Source organism: Sinohyriopsis cumingii, chromosome 5, assembly GCF_028554795.1.
Source record: "Sinohyriopsis cumingii isolate HCF-2022 chromosome 5, ASM2855479v2, whole genome shotgun sequence".
NCBI classification, from domain to species: Eukaryota; Metazoa; Mollusca; class Bivalvia; order Unionida; family Unionidae; genus Sinohyriopsis; species Sinohyriopsis cumingii.
In genome coordinates, this window is record NC_142965.1 from 61,133,563 (window position 1) to 61,154,709 (window position 21,147).

General features: G+C 32.0%; 1 protein-coding gene and 3 long non-coding RNA genes across 8 annotated transcripts in view; 2 read left to right on the plus strand and 2 right to left on the minus strand.

Annotated features, from left to right (window-relative positions):
- Positions 1 to 21,147, plus strand: part of LOC149799271 (uncharacterized) — a 277,158-nt gene that overhangs the window by 250,558 nt on the left and 5,453 nt on the right. The gene's annotated exons all lie outside the window — the stretch shown is intronic.
- LOC149799276 (uncharacterized) overlaps positions 1 to 21,147 on the plus strand; it is a 151,857-nt gene that overhangs the window by 128,694 nt on the left and 2,016 nt on the right. The window contains exon 1 of one of the 5 annotated variants that reach the window (XM_089958580.1): positions 16,715 to 16,818. The exons of the other annotated variants lie outside the window; for them this stretch is intronic. Within the exon in view, the coding sequence (XP_089814706.1) occupies positions 16,771 to 16,818 (48 nt within the window). The 5' untranslated portion in view covers positions 16,715 to 16,770. Of the gene's footprint in view, positions 1 to 16,714; positions 16,819 to 21,147 lie in introns of those variants that run through there. 5 annotated transcript variants of the gene reach the window in all.
- LOC149799283 (uncharacterized) lies at positions 5,613 to 10,454 on the minus strand. The gene is made up of 2 exons (XR_016421128.1): positions 9,909 to 10,454; positions 5,613 to 6,661 (listed from the first exon to the last, which is right to left on the minus strand). It is a non-coding gene; the product is annotated as an uncharacterized LOC149799283 (long non-coding RNA).
- On the minus strand, positions 14,010 to 16,038 carry LOC149799284 (uncharacterized). Its single transcript, XR_016420892.1, has 2 exons — positions 15,671 to 16,038; positions 14,010 to 14,877 (listed from the first exon to the last, which is right to left on the minus strand). It is a non-coding gene; the product is annotated as an uncharacterized LOC149799284 (long non-coding RNA).

The following is a 21,147-nucleotide window of genomic DNA, read 5'->3' on the forward strand; positions in this document are numbered from 1 at the left end:
GAAATTCTCTTGACCAGGTTAGGCTTTTGTCAAGTCGGTAACAACAAAAGACACAAAGAACAATGATTTTTAATCGAAAAAGGTTAAACAAATATTGTGAAAATTATCAGGCTGAGTTGTGTAACAACCAACTATAGAAGGCTAAAAAGACAGGAACAGTTGTTAAACCATTTAGATCATTTAACATTTACAAAAATTCCAAAGAATGTTACAATATAATTTATAGTTACGTAGCAGTTATTATATATCATCACTATTCTTAGTTTTATATATAACTAGGTTGGTGCACATACGCTCAATGCTATCATTTTAGATGCGATATTATTTCACTTGTCACATGTAAAGCCACCATTAGGAGTGTGTCTGCAAATTTTAACAATCACAGTTTATTGTCTCTACTTAGTTCTATTTGCATTCGCATTGTTCAAATTCGACATTTTAACCATTGCAGAATGAACAACTTAGAGCTGAGTATATTCTTTATCTGAGAGCTAGTTATTATTGAGTAACAACCGGCGCTTGCTCTGCGATATTTTCTCACCCTTATATAAGTCATTTCATATTTGCACCAGAATTATTGATTTATTCAGGGACTGTACTTTATACCTAAGGTAATACATTTTTAATTACCGTATTCGTAAGGAAAATGACGATTAATGTAAAGAATTGGTGGAATGCACTGTCTAATTAAATGATGTTGCGAAACGTATTAGACACTAGCTTATGAAGATAATACATCTGAAAAAGATGCTCTGAGCCTTCGTTAAATTTAATGATGCGCAAACTTCGTTTTCGTTAACAATATGTAAGAAAAATATCGCAGAGCGTAGGGACGAAACATATAACAATATTTACACTGCCGCTATGCACCCAATCTACACCGTTTTTAATTACATCAACTTGTTTAATTCTAATGAGAGGATTAAATGTCTGTTTGTTTTTATTAAATGTCTATCTGGTATGATTCTTCACATGAGTTAAATTTGTTCTCTGTACTACATTTCACTGTCGGACTCTAGTCCAGCATACCTATCTGATCTCACTCATGTGTACACACCAGCAAGATACTTACGCTCCTCTTATAACAATCTATTACTCATTATTCCAAGTATGAAAACAAAGTCATATGGACAGCGTTCTTTTGCATACCAGGGCCCAGCAACGTGGAATGAATTGCCCACTGAACTTAGACACAAGGATACAGTGATCACATTCAAGAGGACTCTTAAAACACTTGTTTCGACTGCAAGAACAAACTTATAGACCTAATAATGTTTCCTACCTGAAATATTCTGAACATGTTTTTTTATTTTTTTAAAATGTTTTTCTAATTTCATGTTGTTTGTTTCTGTAATAATATTATTATGTTTCTTATCTTATAGGTGTTGTCTAATGTTGTAAAGCGCTTAGAGCTTCTAAAGATTAGGCGCTATATAAAGTCCTTATTATTATTGTTATTATTATTATTATTATTATTATCATTATTATTACTCAATTCTCGGGAGAGGTTCAAATGCAGACCACTTACGTTTTTGAGATATTTCATGACATCTTTGACCAGAAAAGAAACTATAATATACACAGTTCTTGCCCTTAAAAGTAATCAATTTCTATAATCATTCTCTATTCCATCTTCTTTCAGACACATCTAAAATTGATGATATATGATTGTGCTTAAACGGTTCTTGAACAAAAATAATTTGTTCACAACTGGCTGAACTCTATCATTATTCTAATATCTGCGTTTTATTACAATAACTGCGTACATATATATATATATATATATATATATATATATATATATATATATATATATATATATATATATATATATATATATATATATATATATATATGCAAAGAACATACTCACAGAACACTTATACATTTTAATATATATATATTAAAAAGCATAAGTGTACTGTCAGTATGTTCTTTGTACCGGATTTGTTGCCACTTTACAAGTTATTAATTGTTATTTTCTTGAAACAATTCAAACTCTGCTCTGACATTGAATAACGTTAGCCTCGGTGAATCACCTCTGCAAGGGTCAATGACTGTCTGAGTTTACTGTTTCAAATTTAAGTTATTTCCCGAAAAGTATCTTGGAATATTAACACAATTCAGGTATTTTACTTGTATGTTCACGTATCAGCTACGTGTTGGCTCATATTTACTATAGGCAAAGTTTTTTTTTTATATATTATTCTGCTTTGTCGGAATAAACGGGTGAAAATCTCATATATTTATGGTAAGAAAATCTTTCGTACCATAATGCTTTTTGCCTTTAGCGTTTTAGAAAACCAGGGTAATGTATGATTTAGATAACAGTCGCAGGAAGAAACGTTCATTTCGCTCGATAGAATGAAAACCATTAGGTGGTTAATACAAATATCAGTAGAACTGCTGTATGGAAAATGATAAATGGACAACCCGTATCATATTTGAGCTTTGTCTGTGAAACAATTTGTACATGAACAATGAAGGCAAACAAATGCCATAAATTGTTTCTGGTCTGAAAAATCAATTACGTTGTGCCATGGTCATGATTCTGCATTGTTTCTTCAGAAGCTCTATTTTTCCCTCGTCGCATAAACAATATTGTTACCAATATGTATACGTAATATATGCATCTATCCACTTTTCAAAACAATTACATTTTCCAAAACTGTGCTTGAATTTTATAGATGCAAGCCTTCTTTAAATTTATACAAGTTATGCATTTATACATTTTATTCACAAAGAAAACATTACAAATTTAATCTTTATGCAAAAGAGATGAATAATGGTTTATTGAATGAATGTATTCCTATTGTTTCTTATTCACAATTGTCATAGCATTGAAACGATTTCTGTTTCTAATTTTAACCGAAAGTTTAAACTACTACATGTTCAATTAATGGAAATATCGTTTACTTTTTCTGCTGGCTTCGCACTTCATATATTTAAATAAGAGCACTGAAGAAGAAGTAACAAAACAGAATATTTGTAACAAATATCAAGAATTTTGAATGGTACATAATGTTAGATATTAACAAAGTACGCCACTTCATTATGTTGGCTAATACGTTTCTACTTCTACAAGGCTAAAGGCGAACATGACAAAATCCCATTTCATTTGCTTCTGTTGAGTTTTGAATAGTTTTTAATTTACTCATCATGGCAGTATTTGAAAATATTCGTTCCTCTAAAACTTTTGTCTTTTCAGGAATTTCATACAATTCAAGTATGAAATATTAGTATATTCTGTAGCCCAAACATTTAATATTTTCAAAAATTAAAGACGTCAGTAAAAACAGGGGCGGTTTCATGGTGCAGAGAAATGTATTAGTACAAAAGCTGGTGACAGACTAACTGAAGAAAACGAGAATTGTCCTGATTGCTTCCGATATGTTAAACTGGTCATACTGCAATCAACTAAAAATAAAATAAAACAGTAACGATTCTAGCTATATCAAACACGACTCAAAATATGAAATATACATACTTTGATCACAACCAGTTTATGATGCTTATAAATAAGTGAGACATTTTCTAAAATTAATACGTAATAATTGATTCCCATTTTTAACGGAGAAACTTCATATAAAGTTATTTCGTAAGCGTTTAAAGCTTGAAATAAAGCTTTATTAGTAAACTGTATTCAAAAGAATGTTTTGAACGATATGAATCATTTAATCTAAGTTACTGAGTATATATTTCATAAATGTTAGTTGAAATTACATTACTCATTTTATTGCGTTATACCATACTATTATGTATCCGGTTATTTGAAACAAAACAATGTGGTGCATTCATGACATTATATCACTATATTTTAATACTTATAGAACAAAAGAGTGTAATACAATTATATGGATATTTGTTTGTTTGCTCTTGTATGTCGCATAATTAGGCAAAGAAATAACTTGGTTTTGTCTTAAAACCATTCGAGTATTTCTCGTTGTACATGCGTATAACGTTGTCTAGGGTTAAAGTTTTTTCTCCAGGTAAGCGACTGTATTAACATGTACCCAGCCAGAGATTACTTGTGACGAGGTAACATGACTAAGATGATATGCACGGGTATTCTACCCTGACTTGTACTCACTCTCCTATGGATTTAAGTAAGACCAATTTCTAAATCCACACTGATCATTTTTGGCCCACGTCAAGGAGTGTACGCTCTCCATTGTTCTCCAGCCATAGGGGTAAGTGTTAAATTTACATTTTCATTTGATATGCGAAGCTTATTCGGTTTGTAATGTCTTATCGCGTAATAATGCATTTATTACAACTCAGATTTAAAGTATGGAATTACAGGTCACTGTTAGAGGTTAAAGTATTATCATATATCAAGAGAATATACAGACACTATTATTATGACCAATTTGGTTTTATTGTAGCCGACTGTTATTGTAGCTGACTTTTATTGTAGCTGATCGTGACTGTCGCTGTGATTGTGTCTGTCGCTATGAAGTGTGATTGTCAATGTGACTGTGAATATGACTAGAGTTGTCTGAAGCTGCCCGAAGCCGTCTAAAATTGCTTAGAGCTATCTGGACAATATGAAGTATTTAATGCAGAAAGGGTAGAATTTTAAACAATCCTTACCCTTGCTTTGAAACACTCTAGTCGTAATTGTGCTGATGCTCATCAGTGTAAAACTAAAGTTCTATACCGTTTCTAGAATTAAGGCTTTTCTTATCTTAGTAATTTTCTCCATATGCTCTTTATTCGGCCGTACATTTTTAAAACAAAATATTTCAGTGACCAAATCCCATTCGTCAATATAACCGCACGCCGAATGGATATGTTCTTCTGTATTGAGGCTGTGCTGTGTTTTTGAGGTGTCCTTCATACTTGGATGACCAGTGGGTTGTGTGAGGAAGACTGGTCATTCCGTTAGTATTATTGAGTTTTGCTTTCGCTTTCTTCAAATATCAATCCTACAATTCTTTACATCTAAATTAAACAATTTGCCTAAGGCAAAGCTTTTATATCAATATCAGAGAATTTTCAGGGCATACATTTATTACAATGTAAATGAGGAATATCGATTGCGCGAGAAGAGAGATAATGTTTGTGTTTTACATTTCTAGTTAGGCCATAATAAATTGTCAACGTCGTTTAGCTTAAAATCCATTTCTATTTTAGAAAAGAAGTCCAGTGTTATCTGATCAGTACACATCAAAGGTGTAAATTAGTATTCTTCTCTCTCTATATATGGAGCCCAGCACATGTTAACCACATGTGTTGTTATCTTGGTCGGATTATGCGATGAAAAATTTTTTGTCGAACCGAGTACAGAGTAAACGCTATAACATCATCAGCTTCATATTGCAAAGGTCAGAAGGGTGTATATATTATTTGAATTTGATTACATATTCGGTCTTAGTTTAATCATGGTTGATATGCTTACATATTAGATATTAATATATAGCCAGTCGATTGCTCTTTTTATGGAGCTGTTACTCTATCTATTTATAAATCTGCATATATCTAATATAAATTGAGGACTATTAGTAGGGAACACAGTTGTAAAATTCAATTAGCCTGTATACCTGATTTAGGATAACAACAGGCAAAGCAAAAAACGAAACAGGAGAGAACAAATAAGAAAACGAAAAGAGCATGTTTGACATTACAATGTATACACTTGTCTGCATAATATGTGTATTTGGTTGAGTGATTCCGAACTTGAAACCTAGTGTTCATATTTTCATTGTTTCTTGGAGGAAAGAAAGCCAAAAGGATTCAAAATGCGTTCTGCATGTATCCTGAAATATTCACAATAACGAAAACAATATGTACTGTTATATCTTACAATTTTTAATGCATTTACAAAAAATATTCAATAGTGAATCATTTGTTTTTTTCGTTTTAATTTTAGTTGAAGTTATGTAAAATTGAAGGTTTTGAGAATTTATAGAACGAAACACTGGTTTTTGATTTGCCTCTGATGCTTGGCCACTTATCAGTGGATTTTTACTTAAAAGGCAGATACATTACCAGAAAATAATTTCTCAAGTGCAGCTATCGAATACGACCTTTAGGCTATTATCATGTGGTCTTACGGAAGAACAAAGGAACAAACTGTAGAAATATCATATGACTTGAAGATTTGAAAAGTCTCTATGATTATTTGAAAGAACGTAATTATGTTACTGAATTGTGTTTAGAATCTGCTTAAAAGAATAAGCAATGTCATCTCCACGTACCACACAATGTTGTATGCTAATCAGTTATCAAAATATGTATTAGGAACGGACTTTGATGTGACCAAAACAAAATGAATAGTATAAATGTTATGAAATGTATACGAACATATGATGACACATTCTGGATTCGTAAATGATGTCGTATCATAAGAATAACTAACATAATTTACAAAAACGTGTTCACTTATTTCGTTTTAGACCTGTGTAGTGTGACAATCATAATTCAATGTAGTATAAAAAACTCTTTGGTTCTTCAGCGAAAAGGTTTTGTTTGTATATCTTTTGGGCCATTTCCACTTTGATATCTTCAAATTGAAGAATTTACCCATAATCCGAAATTGTTTTAACTAACATTACAAAATATTATTCTCCAAATTCGCAGAGTGGTTATTGAAGAAACCGTCAAGTAGCAATAATTTCCTCTCATTTTCTGATGATTCACTGGTCTCTTATTTGAGTATCTGCAAAAAATATAGACGTGAATAAGGGATACTTGTAGTAATTAAGATTCATACATACATACATAAACTAAACAAACTGATGGAAATAACTAATGAATTGGAACATTTTTGAAACAACAAATGAAAGCCAAACATTTTCGGGATTGTCTCAAGCAAATGCAGATAGAATTACTGTTGATAATAAACTTCATATAAAAGAACCATTTTAATGACTGCAGTACGAATGATTACATTACGTGAACAAGACAGGTCGTTTACGCTGAAGTACACCTTATGCTATCTGGGTCGGCTACTCTAATGTGGCCTAGTGTACGTCACTTTAATTATATTAGCCTTCGGTTTTAAGTTTTAAAAAAATCCTTTTCTATTTAATATAAGCATTTCGTCACCAAATACAATCCAGTATATGATATGAGATCGTTTCAAGTTCCTGCAACATGCTTCCAAAAAGCCATATTGATTTCATTCAAATTTAATTTCATTCACTTGCCATGAAATATATGAACAAAAGATTGAGAATGGAATTTAAAAGAGCAGAGTAGAACAGTGAATAGGAATACACAAGTAAATAAATATCACAGTTCTAAAAATTAAAAACGTTTATGACCATGAATCTGAACTGAACATCGAACTAAGTCGAAGTTAAATGTACGTTTAATGTAAGTTAAATGTAATCAGAGTTCAACACAGAATTCGGATCGCCTTCTTGATAAACGAACACGCACACGTAATTACAACTTCAGTAAATACGGTAACAATTATGCGATATTCTGTAACTATTTCTAAAAGAATGTAAATTATTTGACCTACCTATGTTACTAGTTCTTTTTAAGCAATTGATGTATTTGGAGAGTTTGCATCAACTGATTGTAACACAAGAACTAACAAATGCAATCTTGATATGCTCAGCTTAAATGTACTGAGATGACAAAACATTATTTTGCATACAAACCAAACTGCATCGGTTTTTTGTTCATGTTTATAAATGAGTGAGTGGGCGTGTGTCCTTTATTAAACGTAGCGTCACAGCCATTTCAGCATTAATTGTCTTCGCAAAGGAAATATATTTTGAAATAATTATCATGCACTTCCATCGTCTTATTGAATCCAGAACAGTTTTAAAGTACATTGTCTCACAGTACGTATGCTATCGGTTTCTGAGAAACAATCAAAGTTTGCAAGATATACCCATTTGGTTTCATCAATTTTGAGAGCATCGTAGGAACTATTAATTCATTAAAATCTCTGAACACGTGTTGAAATAACATCCGTCTTCTAAGGTTTATTTCGGATAAACATTAAATTGTTTCTTCGTCAAACTTATGTCAATGTCTGATATTTGGGAGCCTGTTACTGATTTGACAAGTGATACATTATTGAGCTCAAGGTATGCAATAAGATACATTCCTGCACTTCGTATGCCAAAGAAGGAGTTTGTATTATATACGTTGATATATCGACGCAACACCCATGTAAATGAGTAAACAACTCAGAGATCGTTATGTAGAAAGAACTAGACGATATGTTCCTTCTTTTCAATTCTATATTTAACTTACCACTGAATCGTTTAAGTGCGTAAATTGTATGTACGTCTCCATAACAGATACCCATTCGGCATATTGCAGACCACTGTTCTGAGATAACAACAGATCCATTCTTCATTCACCATTAAAGAAAAAAAAACAACTCGAAATCCAAGTTACACCGAACTCGGCACGAAGAAGCATTGTTACAACTGTCTTAGATTATCTCGGGCTTGCAATTTCATTGTACGAACATTTATATAACAATAACATTGGGGTTTTATTAGAATACGCAATGACAAGAATCTGTTATGGTTGTATTTGTGTCTTGTTACAACAATCATTATAGATTTTGGAAAACAAATAAACCACGTTTTGAATTGTATTCCCCTCAAGATAATTTATTTAGTATATATGGATCCTACCACCAGAATAGTTGAAAGAAATGAAGGATATCATGTATCACTTTTATCTGTTTATGTGAAACAATCAATCATAACACGACAAAACATGTAAATGTTGGAAATAATAACAGCAATGTGGGCTACAGAAAGTGTACCCATGTGCTAGAGAATATTCGTATGGTACAACAATTCCAAAACAAAATACATCGATTTTTTTATATAATAAAACACTTATTAAGTACTTGCTATAATTATTTTATAATGGATTTAGTTTCTTTGTTATTTCATGCTAAATGTTATTATCAATGTAGAGCGTTTTGTATAAAGCTCACCTAGCGAAAACAGACAATGCCGAATATCGTGTAATACAGACCACTATTAAATAACGTTAACATCTTTTAATTTTCTCTGTATTTTCATAAGTGTAAATAATTTTGTAGACGGTAATACATGTACCTCAAGAAAGGAATCAATACAAGCTGATTAAATCATTTCCAAAACTGTTCCATCACGATATATTAAACAAGATATTCATAGCCATAAGTCCATCCCCGAGTGGCCGAGTGGTCTAAAGCGCTCTTCGTTACGGATCACTGCCATCTCACCTCTGTCTGCGGCGGTTCGAGTCTAAGATTCAGCCAATGTGGGTATGTGAGAAAGCTTGCCAGTAGCTTCTCGTGGGTCGGTGGTTCTTTCCTGGGTTTTCCCAGGTTCTTCCTCCACCATTAATACTGGCCGCCATGTATAGCCAATCAAGTGCTGAAAAATGGCGTTAAACCCCACAACAACAACAACAACAACCATCAAAACGGTTTAATATTCACTTGCTGATCTGATAAAGACGCTGAATATCCTGCTTATATTCGTATATCTCAATAAATGACATTCATAACCTCACGAGTGATCGTCCAACAACCATATCCTTGTCATGAATATTCGTAAATATCATTGAATAATTGTAAAATATTCGACTTTAAAACACAGTTTCACAAACAGTATTGTTGTTGATAATAATTCAACGATTCTATAAACAGTCTTATCCAAAAGAGGACGATCGGGTATTAGGTAGTGCACAGTTGTCAGAATAACTAAAATTATAACAAATATGTGCTTTTTAAAAAGTATATCTACATAGTGAAAGCTGCACGCTTATTTTAATTTTTCTACATATGTGCTTACACGGCAAAAGTCCTGCCCCTGGAAAAAATATAACTATATTTAGATTTGCTGATAATTCATACGGTTTCTCTTAAAAAAGATGCGGCAAACTGGTGTTTCCTAATTTTAGCGTAATGTCTTTCCATTTATTTATTTACTTACTCATTATTCTCTTGAACAAGAACATATTCTTGTTAGTACAACACTCCCGTCAGGTTTTATAATCTTTTCCCACTCGCAATCCTCTGTAGATTTGTCATCGTAGTTGTGAACCTCCACCCCTGTTCCTCTACCAGTTTCAGAGAGATATATTATCGTTCTGTCTAAAAAGTCTGTTTTATTTTCATGCTTTTCACATTTGCATACTCTAACCATCACAAACACTTGTGTTTGAGTGTGAGTTTCTATCCAGTTTCTCAAATACTCATATTTACATTCACGATGAAAGTGTACTTCTGTCAGTAGCTTCCCAGCAGGGCTATAACTCTTTCTATAGATAGGATAGTTTGCACCAGACATTTTTGAAATATGAAATTATCCCCCACTGTAAAGAGAGTTATATACGGTTGCCAACAACCAGGTGTCACTGCATGGAATCCACGGTTGGCTCTTCGCCAAGAAATAACCGTCTTCAACGTTCACTTAGGAAAATTATTTATTCACAGGTACTAGTGCCAATCCCCAATTATTTTTAACTACGACAATGTATAAATGGAGTTTCAAAACAGACCTGATGCAACGAATGTATAGTGTGCATTTGGTTGGAGGTAATATGTAAACTATGACATATACAAGTTTTCTTCCAGCAAAATCATCGTGTTGACACACACACACACACACACACACATATATATATATATATATATATATATATATATATATATATATATATATATATATATATATATATATATATTAGGTTTTGTTTCAACAGTAGACCATCACGTCTATATTCTCTAAATATCTAACGAATGTCTACTGATTAATCATTATCAATGTAATAAATGACGATAACAAATACTAATAATCCATGTCTTCAAAAGGAATTAAATATCTGACACGATTTCATCGAAATCCTTTGTGCTTTCCCAATTTTCTCTCTCACTGTCCTGCATAACAGAGAGAATAAGGTTGTGGAGTGGGAGAGAAAGAGAAAACTAAATTTGAGGTTGCGTCGTTTATCTGAAAGAACCTGCGACTTTGTTAGGTGTACACATCCAATGGGATTTTACTAAAGTGCTCGCAATCCCCATGTTAAAAAATTGTATTATCCTGTAAAAACTATATAGTATATTCCTGGTTATAAGGATTAGACATAATATATTATGTTTAATGCTTTGTTTGCTTTATATTTCTCTCTTCCTATTTTATAACACATATTAGCAATGGTTTTATCACATAGTATTTAATATTAAAATGTCAAGAGGCCATTCCCCTTCTCAGTTTACTCTCACTGAGTAGGTAAACCTGCTGATATATCCAGCAGGACACGTATATATTGGCTATGAATAAATGCCTTCATGTCAAGTTTCTTAAAACACACCAACAATACATCGCTAGTGATCTAAATTATTTCATAATTATGACATAGAGATATTGTAAAACATTGAACTGTTTGAACCACCTCATGTTGGTTCCTCATGTAACTTATTTTATGCTTCCCACTCGTTTCAATTGTTTGCGCCTTCTCTGTTCAGGATCTTCTGCGTTTGTAGTACTTTCTTCAATTTAGCCATCTTTTATGATTATTTCAAAATTGTCCTATATTACTATGTTGTGAAACATTAGGTTTGACAATTCCTGCAAGTATGAAAGCGATGTCGTCTCATTTGTTTGAATGGGACACAAACTCTCTTTATAATATAAAAATATATTCTCATAAGAACATGAATAAAACTAAAACTTATATTGCTTTCACAATCAAAGATTGATTAGATAAATATTATCAATCACTCGTATAACTTTCGCGGGGAAGTGTTCTCCTACAGTGACACGATCATATTGGAATTACATTTTAATTATAACTCATGGACTTTTCAGTGACTCATACCTGGTGGTGTCGGCACCATAATTAATACGCATGGGATGCCATGGGTCAACAGTTACTATAACTAATTTAAAGCGCAAGAAGTTTCTTGTTAGTTAATTCATGCGAAACGAATTAAAATAATGCATTAATTATTCCATAGAAAAACTTTGAGGGCTACTTATGAATGTACTCTTGTAACGAAATCCAAGTTCCGAGCCACCACCTCACAACCTCAAATATATTATATCAACCTCATGCATGTGTGGATAAGTCCATGGATGTCATATGGTTACATATACATCAATGTTTTGAAACCAGTACTGTCAATAAATTGTCAGAACACCTTAGACTTCAATAAGGCTATATTTATAAAATGTTATCGGTCGTTTCGTTCGTAAGAGGTCAATGTTTAACATTACAAAGAATTCTTCCCAAACTAACTAACGATATAACATTCAAATGAAATAAAGAAATATAAATACAGCTAAACAGACCATATATTGCATCAGTCGTAAACTTGATTGAGAGTTATATTTGCTGAACGCTTAAGACAGTACTAAAGCTGAAAACGAGATTTTGGTTCTTACTTATATAGTAATGAATATGCATTACACCACTCATATCTAAGTAAACCTGCATATCTCATTTTTGTACGTTTTAAGTAGTTTAGTATATAACCTTTAAGAACAAGGAAGGGAAAGATATATAAATTGTTTGTCTACATATAAGTAACATCTATGTAGCTTTACCCACAACGTTATGATCTTTTGGTGGGAATATCTCAGTTTTCTAAATTGTAAGATAACACAAATGCTAAGTTATACTTTAGGATAGTAAGCATATATGTTTGAAAGGCATTTTAGTTTCGTTTCCAATGCAGTTAGATTGACGAGTTCTATTTCTCATCCTTCATTATCCCGAATACAATTTAGGTCAGCGAAGTACGAAAATAAACATCGGATTTCAAGCATTAATATGACTCATATCAGTTATGATTATTACACGCATATTAAAACAAAAAGTGGGCGTTTGATGGGTTACTGTTTTGCCTTTTGCCATGGAATAATACATGTATTAATTTTCTATTGGATATTTCGGACTGAAAGTTATACAATAGTTGGATGGACTGCTCGAAATGTTACCAGCCGTATTAATGATCATTTATTTGATTATAGTGGATATAGGAACTGTATATTTATCTTATCGCTACGGCACATGGACCATGAATTAAGATCATGACATTTGGTCTCATGTTTTAGGAGTAGTTGTTAACAAGGTAATTCTAAGCAATTCACATAAGCTGCATATTTTGCTGTATTTCCTTTTCTTACATGAAGCGACATTTTACTTGTATTTTATGTTTATTTATATATGGATCGATTTATGACTTATTTGTGCAACAGAAAAATATTGTTTGTTATCATTGTGATCATATATGTTGTAAACTTAACAAATGTTTGAAGTCCTAATATAATATGATGAACATATTTTTATTGTTTTTTTTATTCTGTGTGTCAAACATTGAAGGAATGTCTAAGGCAAATTTACGCAATAAATAAATAGTGAAATAATCAGATTAGTGAAAATGTGACTCGATATATCTACATATTTGTCTCTATATGCATGTATGTCTGTCTTTCAATCTATCGATGCAAACTACAATAAAAACTACATACAAAAATGCATGCATAAATAAATACACATTGATGTAAACAAAAGCTGCATATATTTTATTCTCAGAATAGGTAGCAAGTTATCTAGCTACTTAGATAAAAGGCCGGGAATCAATATATTGGTGACATCAGATCGCTCATGTAATCATTGCTGTATCAAATATAAAAAATAACGGAGTTTATTTATTTTCCTTCCTTCTTGATGAAACCGTTTTATAATCGCTCAGAGCTAGCGTTTCTTTTATATTCGATAGTGATGTCTTGGCGGTGAAGTTTTGATATACTTGAATGCTGTCAATCTATGTTTTTGATCTATATTTTTACTTTTATCCGTCATTTTCCGTTTTAAGTCCATTTTGATGTTTTTTTGTTGTTGCTTTTAATATTTTAAATGATGTCCTTTTTCATATGTATGTCCTATTTTTATTTCGTTTTCTAATTATGGAACCAGAGTTAGAGTTATGATTGCATTCCCAATTCATATTTCTTAAAACTAGCAATGATATTATTACGACTCAGTGGATTTAAACTAAGTAACAAAAAAGAGCGAAAACTAACAGGTTTTAAAACTTTCTATAAAACATTTATTTCCATGAATATCAGATGAATATTGAAAAAGAACTTACAGCAATGCAAATTAAATCACGAATAGTCTTAGAATATTTATCACATATTCAAATGTAAAACGTTCCAACTGAATTCCAGTGGTACTCCATATTAGCTCCGATTTTGAAGGTATTGATGTGACTGTAGTCTCACATATACTAACGTGCCAGTATCCTGTTGTGTGGCGATGTGGTAACGGTCTTTTTGAACAAATAATTCCAACCAATAAAGTCTGAATACTACAGTAAGAATGATTTTACATCAGATGTTGTAGAGCAAAACGAATAATTTCTAAAGCAAACAACATTTATGAAAACAACTTAGACACAAAAGTAAAACTTGGATGACGGTCAAAAGTTAAATTATAACAAATTCATCTAAAAAAAGAAACATCCGATGAAAGAAGCCCTCTTCCGAATGTATTTTTAATTTACCAGTGATTTATCATAATGTCTGACAATTCCAACATCTTCTGAACATAATCTGACCAAATCATGAATGCAACATTAAAAGTATGTTCACTGTGGAACTGCTAAGTGAATGTTCTTTGTTCATTTATGTGTGATATATAGTCCGCATCTTTTCGCTCTAGATTCACACATTTCAATTTTCCCTGTTTTGAAATTGCACGTACAAGTAAATCCTTCATTGATTTAAACCGTTATTCATTAATGTCAATCAATGAAGTTGAAACGCAATCGACATGGTTTCGTTCAAAGAATGCATTCATTTTACGACATTAAAGACGATAAAATAGTTAGGACAGATATAACGTAATACTTAATATTTATCGTGAACTTGAAGAAGGCACGGGTTCGATCATCTGAAAGATAAAAGGAACAAGTATTTGAAACACATGTAGGGATCAATACGAAACACAATAAAACATGACATATGAACAAAAAGGGAAAGTAACAGGAATAGCTGTAATAGTAAGATATGTTTAATTTACAAGACGTATCTCAGGATGGATATTCTAAAATTGGGAGGTAATAGTTTTGTAAAGGAAAATGAACGAATGAAGATTCTATTCGCTTCTGTGCTAACATTAATCAAAACAATTTTGTTGATAAATTCCCCAAGACACAAAGTTAGGCTTGAATAAAAGTTTCTTAGAAATATATTAAGATAGGATGCTTATAATAATTATACTATCTTGTCTGTACCAAAGCGACTATCATGCCGTACTTGTCTTTTAGCTATAGATTAGTATTGTTCCATGTACAAATCCGAGCCTGTAAAAATCGTTCAATCTAAGGATGTGTATTTTCAATATAGAAACAATCACTAAATACTAACAATGACTATCAAGCTTAGTTGCATAAACATTGCAAATAATTCCACTAAAGTCCTATATATTTGTATCAGTCTGGTCAAGACATATATTTGATGTTTAAACCAATAATATAAACGATGAGTGAACAGATGTTTGAAGAAAATAAATAAAGCCTAAATGTATAAGAAAAGTGTACTATTGCACATACCAATAATGTTATTTTTTAAATTACAAATGAAGCGATTTTGTGAGGATTTATAATAGGTAATGAGATTAATGTGTCACACTTTCTAAGATTCGTTAACATAATTGAATTATTCAATCAGACGTCTATACATACGTTCTAGCACAATAGCAACACGTTCTGCTACAATATGCATTGTAGTGGAATCTCCCATTTATGATTTTAAAATATACTCCACGCAATGTAAGAGCAAGTGCTTTCCGTTCTAAAGCTGCGCGACGATTTCGTCTTCTGCGGTGAGAGCTTGGATCATTTTGTGGCATTTTGACATATGAATATTTGGAAATGCACAGTATCGATATGTCCAAGAGAATAATCACTTGTGAAAATTATGTTCTTAGTGTCTACAAGAATATATCGTCTAACAAGCGTAATGATATTCGGTTATATTCGTATACTACGTTATTCAACCAATACTTTCCAAGCTCCACCTCCAAAAATTATGCCCTTTATACAAACATGGGAAAGTTGGAAGAAATAACAGCTGAGTCATTAAGTCATTCAGCTTTTATCACATCACCTCCTGCTCAACCGATGCTTCCTTGATGTAGGTGACAGTTTTATCGTTAATGTGAAACAATATTGTGTTTTGATAACAGACAATTAACGCATATTTCATTAATTTAAAGTCAGTTCCATTATTATTATTATTTTCCTGCGGATAGCCTCTCATCCAACCTGAAAAGCATATGTCAACCGCGTGATAACCACTGTTTCTAGCAGGGTATTTCAGGTTAAAACCGGTAGTAGCTGGATATTGTTATGATGGCTATTAATAATTCCACCATAATGAATTTATGTTTAGTCTCGTTTTTATGGTTCTGAAAATTAATATGAAACCGACTGGCCTCTCATTTTTCCAAAGATCCATTATGGTACCCTCGCTTGTGGTGTAATGATTGTATGGAGAAGGAAAAAAACATTAAACAAAATTGCAATCAATTTTGACGCTTCCAATCCAGAATAATTTACCGGTTCTTCCTAATCCAATGGATGCTAGAGACCCCATGCTTGTAATGTTTTAGCCATTAATAAGTGAACAATGAACACACTTATGAAGGAACAATTTAAGATACATTTTGGGTGGATAATTTGATATGCCCTCACATGCCGTAACTTTTACATTTTATAATATTTTACAGATGGGGAAATGTGCACTTGCACTACCCTAAGGAATAGGTGCAAATGTGTACAACATGAAACGTTACCTACGTGTGCATATGAATTCACATGATGAGACCGAGGTACGTCTATACATGTACAAAATACACTTTGAACGCGTAAAGTAGTGTACGGGAAACGGAAACGTATATTCCAAATGTCATCTAAGATTAAATAGTGATAAACTAGCCTATTTCACCCACATCAGTGTATCATTTCGTGGCCTTAAAATTGTAAATTAAGCATTAGCTTCCTGGAGTGAACATGCAATAAATTTAATTATATACCGTTAAACCTATAGTATGTGTATCAAGAAAGAATTATATACATTTGTTATTACTTTTGTCTTCAAAGCATGCATCATAAATAACTAGTACGAGAGAATGAGGAATACAAATTTTGAAACGTTTTCGTAACTTGGTATTTGTAAAAGGTATGCACATGCTTGGAAAAAAGAGAATATTGCAAAGAAATTCGATTTATATTGAACAACGTACCTAGTATAGAAGCAAGGACATAAACGGATAGACAATATTCGATTTTGCCTTCGTACATTAAGCAATGTGTTAATAACAGTAACCAGTAACTACGCGTATTTATGTTGTTAGCGAAATTTTCAATATTACTTTATTCCCGTTAAATGAGATACACAAGTGTATATAAAAAATTTGCACTTACTTACTGAGGCTAAAGTCATAAACCACAGTTAAGAATGCATTGTGCGAGTAAATACACGGTGTAATGGGAAACCAAACTGTTTCTTCAACCAAACAAGTATCAGATGGCGATTCGTTCAGGATATATGCTCCGTTTACGTTTTGTCGTTAGATTATGTACCTGATGCTACGTTCGGAATGTTTACGTTTGGAAACCATTGACTTCGGCGAAACATTAGAAATCACAGCGACACTATACTTAGAAGCTCTGTGTGTACATACATACATACATACATACATACATACATACATACATACATACATACATACATACATACATACATACATACATACATGCATGCATGCATACATATATACATACATACATACATAGATACATACATACATACATACATACATACATACATATACAAATGTACAAAGCACGTAGCACGTCGTTACCTTCAAATCATATAAGTGATAAATACAAATAAGCAAACAGAAATTTTAATTTCTGTCCAAGAATCTATAAACCATGCATACATCACAAACAACCTATGTTACAGTGCCAGCCTTAGCGACAAGCGTGGTTTTCTTATAGTTTAGAACACAAAAGTTAAACCTTAAATTAAATGAAGCTATGAAACGTTAACGATGTTAAAGGTATGATCACAAAAACAACGAACAACGAACAGACAAAGCTGATACTATTATATAGTTACAAGTTGCATTACCTTGTAATCTTGGTTTTAAAGTTCTAATATCCAACAACACGATCGATTATTGTTTAATATTAGTTCAAATGAAATCTTTAAAAATACACTTTTTTATATGTTATCAACATTATGTTAAGTATGAAATACAAAAGACAGGAGGGAATCATTTAAGTTTAATAAAGTTTCTTTAATAATGAAAATTTACCCACGTGAACAATTCCAGTTTTCAATTATCTATTTCCTGGCACAAAGGGAGATTTGTACCAATTTAGTATCATCTTTTAGTAATGATTTCGAAGAATATTCACACTCTTCATATATGTGTAATTGAATTGTGTCTCCAATATTGCTTAGATGAAGAGCATTGGTAACGCCATACAATTTGGCACCAATAAAATACGAACCACATACATAATAACTTATGAGAACGTAAACATCCTTGCTCTCACTGCACCAATAATATCTTCCATTTGCATGGTCGTCATGAATATACAATATTGTCTTCTCATAGTGTCATTAATTTGATGTATGGTGCTCAATTCTATCTTCGTTGAATTTCCTACTACGTCTGTTGTGCCACTGATGTTTTGGATCATTAAGTCGGCTTGTTGTAGAGCTCATGTTGTATTGGGAACGTTTTGCTCAATATATGCCTAACTTATGCCAGCATAATGTATTTATAATGGAACATGTTGTGCTCAAGCTCCTAGAGGTTTGTTAAAACAAAGATGATAAAAACGTTTTTTCGTTTTTTATTTTACCTCGAAAAACGGGTTTTTTTACGTTATTTATTTTTTTGCGTTTTTTATATTTGGTACTTACAAATTTTTTATCATCGGCCATACAGGTTATTATATGGAGGAAACCATAGAGTGGTCAGATCAGTCAGATGGTGAAAACGACATTGAGTAAAAAAAAATTCAATGCTATCTGGACTACGGTTTAAAACTTTTGACATTTTTTCATATTTGTATTATTGAAACTTTAAAACTGGTATGTAGCGTGTAAATAAGTACAATATTGATTTTTGTGTTGCCTAAAAACTACTGGAACGTTTTTATTTCGATTTTAATTTATTGAGAAAAAATAGCGGTTTTTTACGTTTTTTATTTTAACTTAAAAACAGGTTATATCGGGTCTTGCCCGTATGTATATTTGGAACAAAAGCGAAATTGTATCTACTACCCTACATGATTTTCGTTAGGAAAACCCACCGTCCATTTAACAACGTCATCGTTGTACATTAGTGACTTTGTGTCTTTCACCGAGCCTACGTAGGAGATCGGTGTCATTCTTCTGGTGCTGAACCGGAAACACAATATCAAACAAATCAAATGCTGCTAGCAATCTCACCAATCATGGGACCAAAGGGGCAAGACAAGGTTACATAATAGCATTACTCAGTGTCAGTAGATGGTACTATAGCGTGGTTAAGAAGCATGCAGAAGAAGAAAAAAACGTTTTTCTTCTCTCGTAAAGATCTCATTTTGTTATTTTTGATATGTCGTTTTGCAAACGTTTAAGAGAAAGCGTTTGGCACATGACCCTTCCATTGAATACATTTCATCCTACAAGTCAAACACTTAGATTTCATCTGCAATTTATGCACATATGCTTAGCCTGAAGTTTAGGGTGCTAAGGTACTGGGAATCTTAGTTCTTAACATAATAAGCACATGTATCTTTATGTATGACTGGTAACATATGGAAGAGGATAGACGAAATTTTAATTAATCCATGCTACTTATAGACACACCATAAATAAGCACACATTATGTATATATATATATATATATATATATATATATATATATATATATATATATATATATATATATATATATATATATATATATATATATATATATGAATGTGGGTGCTTATATATCTCATATATATATATATATATATATATATATATATATATATATATATATATATATATATATATATATATATATATATATATATATATATCCACCCACATTCCAATATCTATACTTAACGATCCAACCTGCTTTTATAAAGATAATAATGAATAATTCTCATCTATCAGCATATATAAAAATGAAATCTAAATTATTTATAAAACTTGATATATATATCCCTGCAAATTCAAAACATACCTCAGGTGTTTGAGCTTTATTCCTCTCACAAGACTCTGCATAATTATTGTCGTGGTTGCACGACATCCATCGTGTTTTCCTTGTCAGTTTCGTAGAGTAGCATCTGAAGTTTGTGTAACAATGCTTTTTTGTTTTCATGCAAGCGGCATCACTCCATCACAAACACTCTTTATTCTGGTGACTTTTTCTGTCCAATTTCTCAAATACTTAAATTCCCATTCAGGATCTTTCCATTACTGCCTAGCAGATCTAATGTTCCATGTTAGTCCAATAATCTAATCGTTTGAATTTAACATTTTCAAAAAATGAAATTAGCCCTGCTTGTGGACAGTTATATAGTTATCGTTACATAGAAGTTTCCGTTTGCTCTGCACCAACGTATCCTAGTGCCTATCAATGATTATCTTTAAATATGCCATGATATAAAAAAAGCTTTCATGTTTTTATTACAAAATTGACCCAAGCAATAAGTATCGTCTATTTGATGTAGTTACTCTTAAACAATATCATAAAAACTGTTTCGTTGTCAAGTTAGGTGTGTGTGTTTGTTTCAATGTAATATGCCTAGAGATTTATTTACGTTTTTGCAGTGATGTCTTCTCGTTGCTGTAGTATGCAATAAATGTAATTAACAGCCACGTTTTATTCCAATTTAGGGAATGAACTATTTTGATTTCGCATATAAATACAAGCAGGCTGGGTCATCTCAAATTACACATATAACATATTCACCTAGTTCAACGAAACAAAAGTCATATATGCATCTGTGCATACATCTGTTCAGTTTAGAAATTATGCAGTATTCAGGAAACGTCTAGAAGGCTGTCGGACGTCACTGCTTCGACTTCGGAAACATGTATGTGTGACTTGGGGTCAAATACATGCACATGTATAGAGTATATTTGAAACTATTAA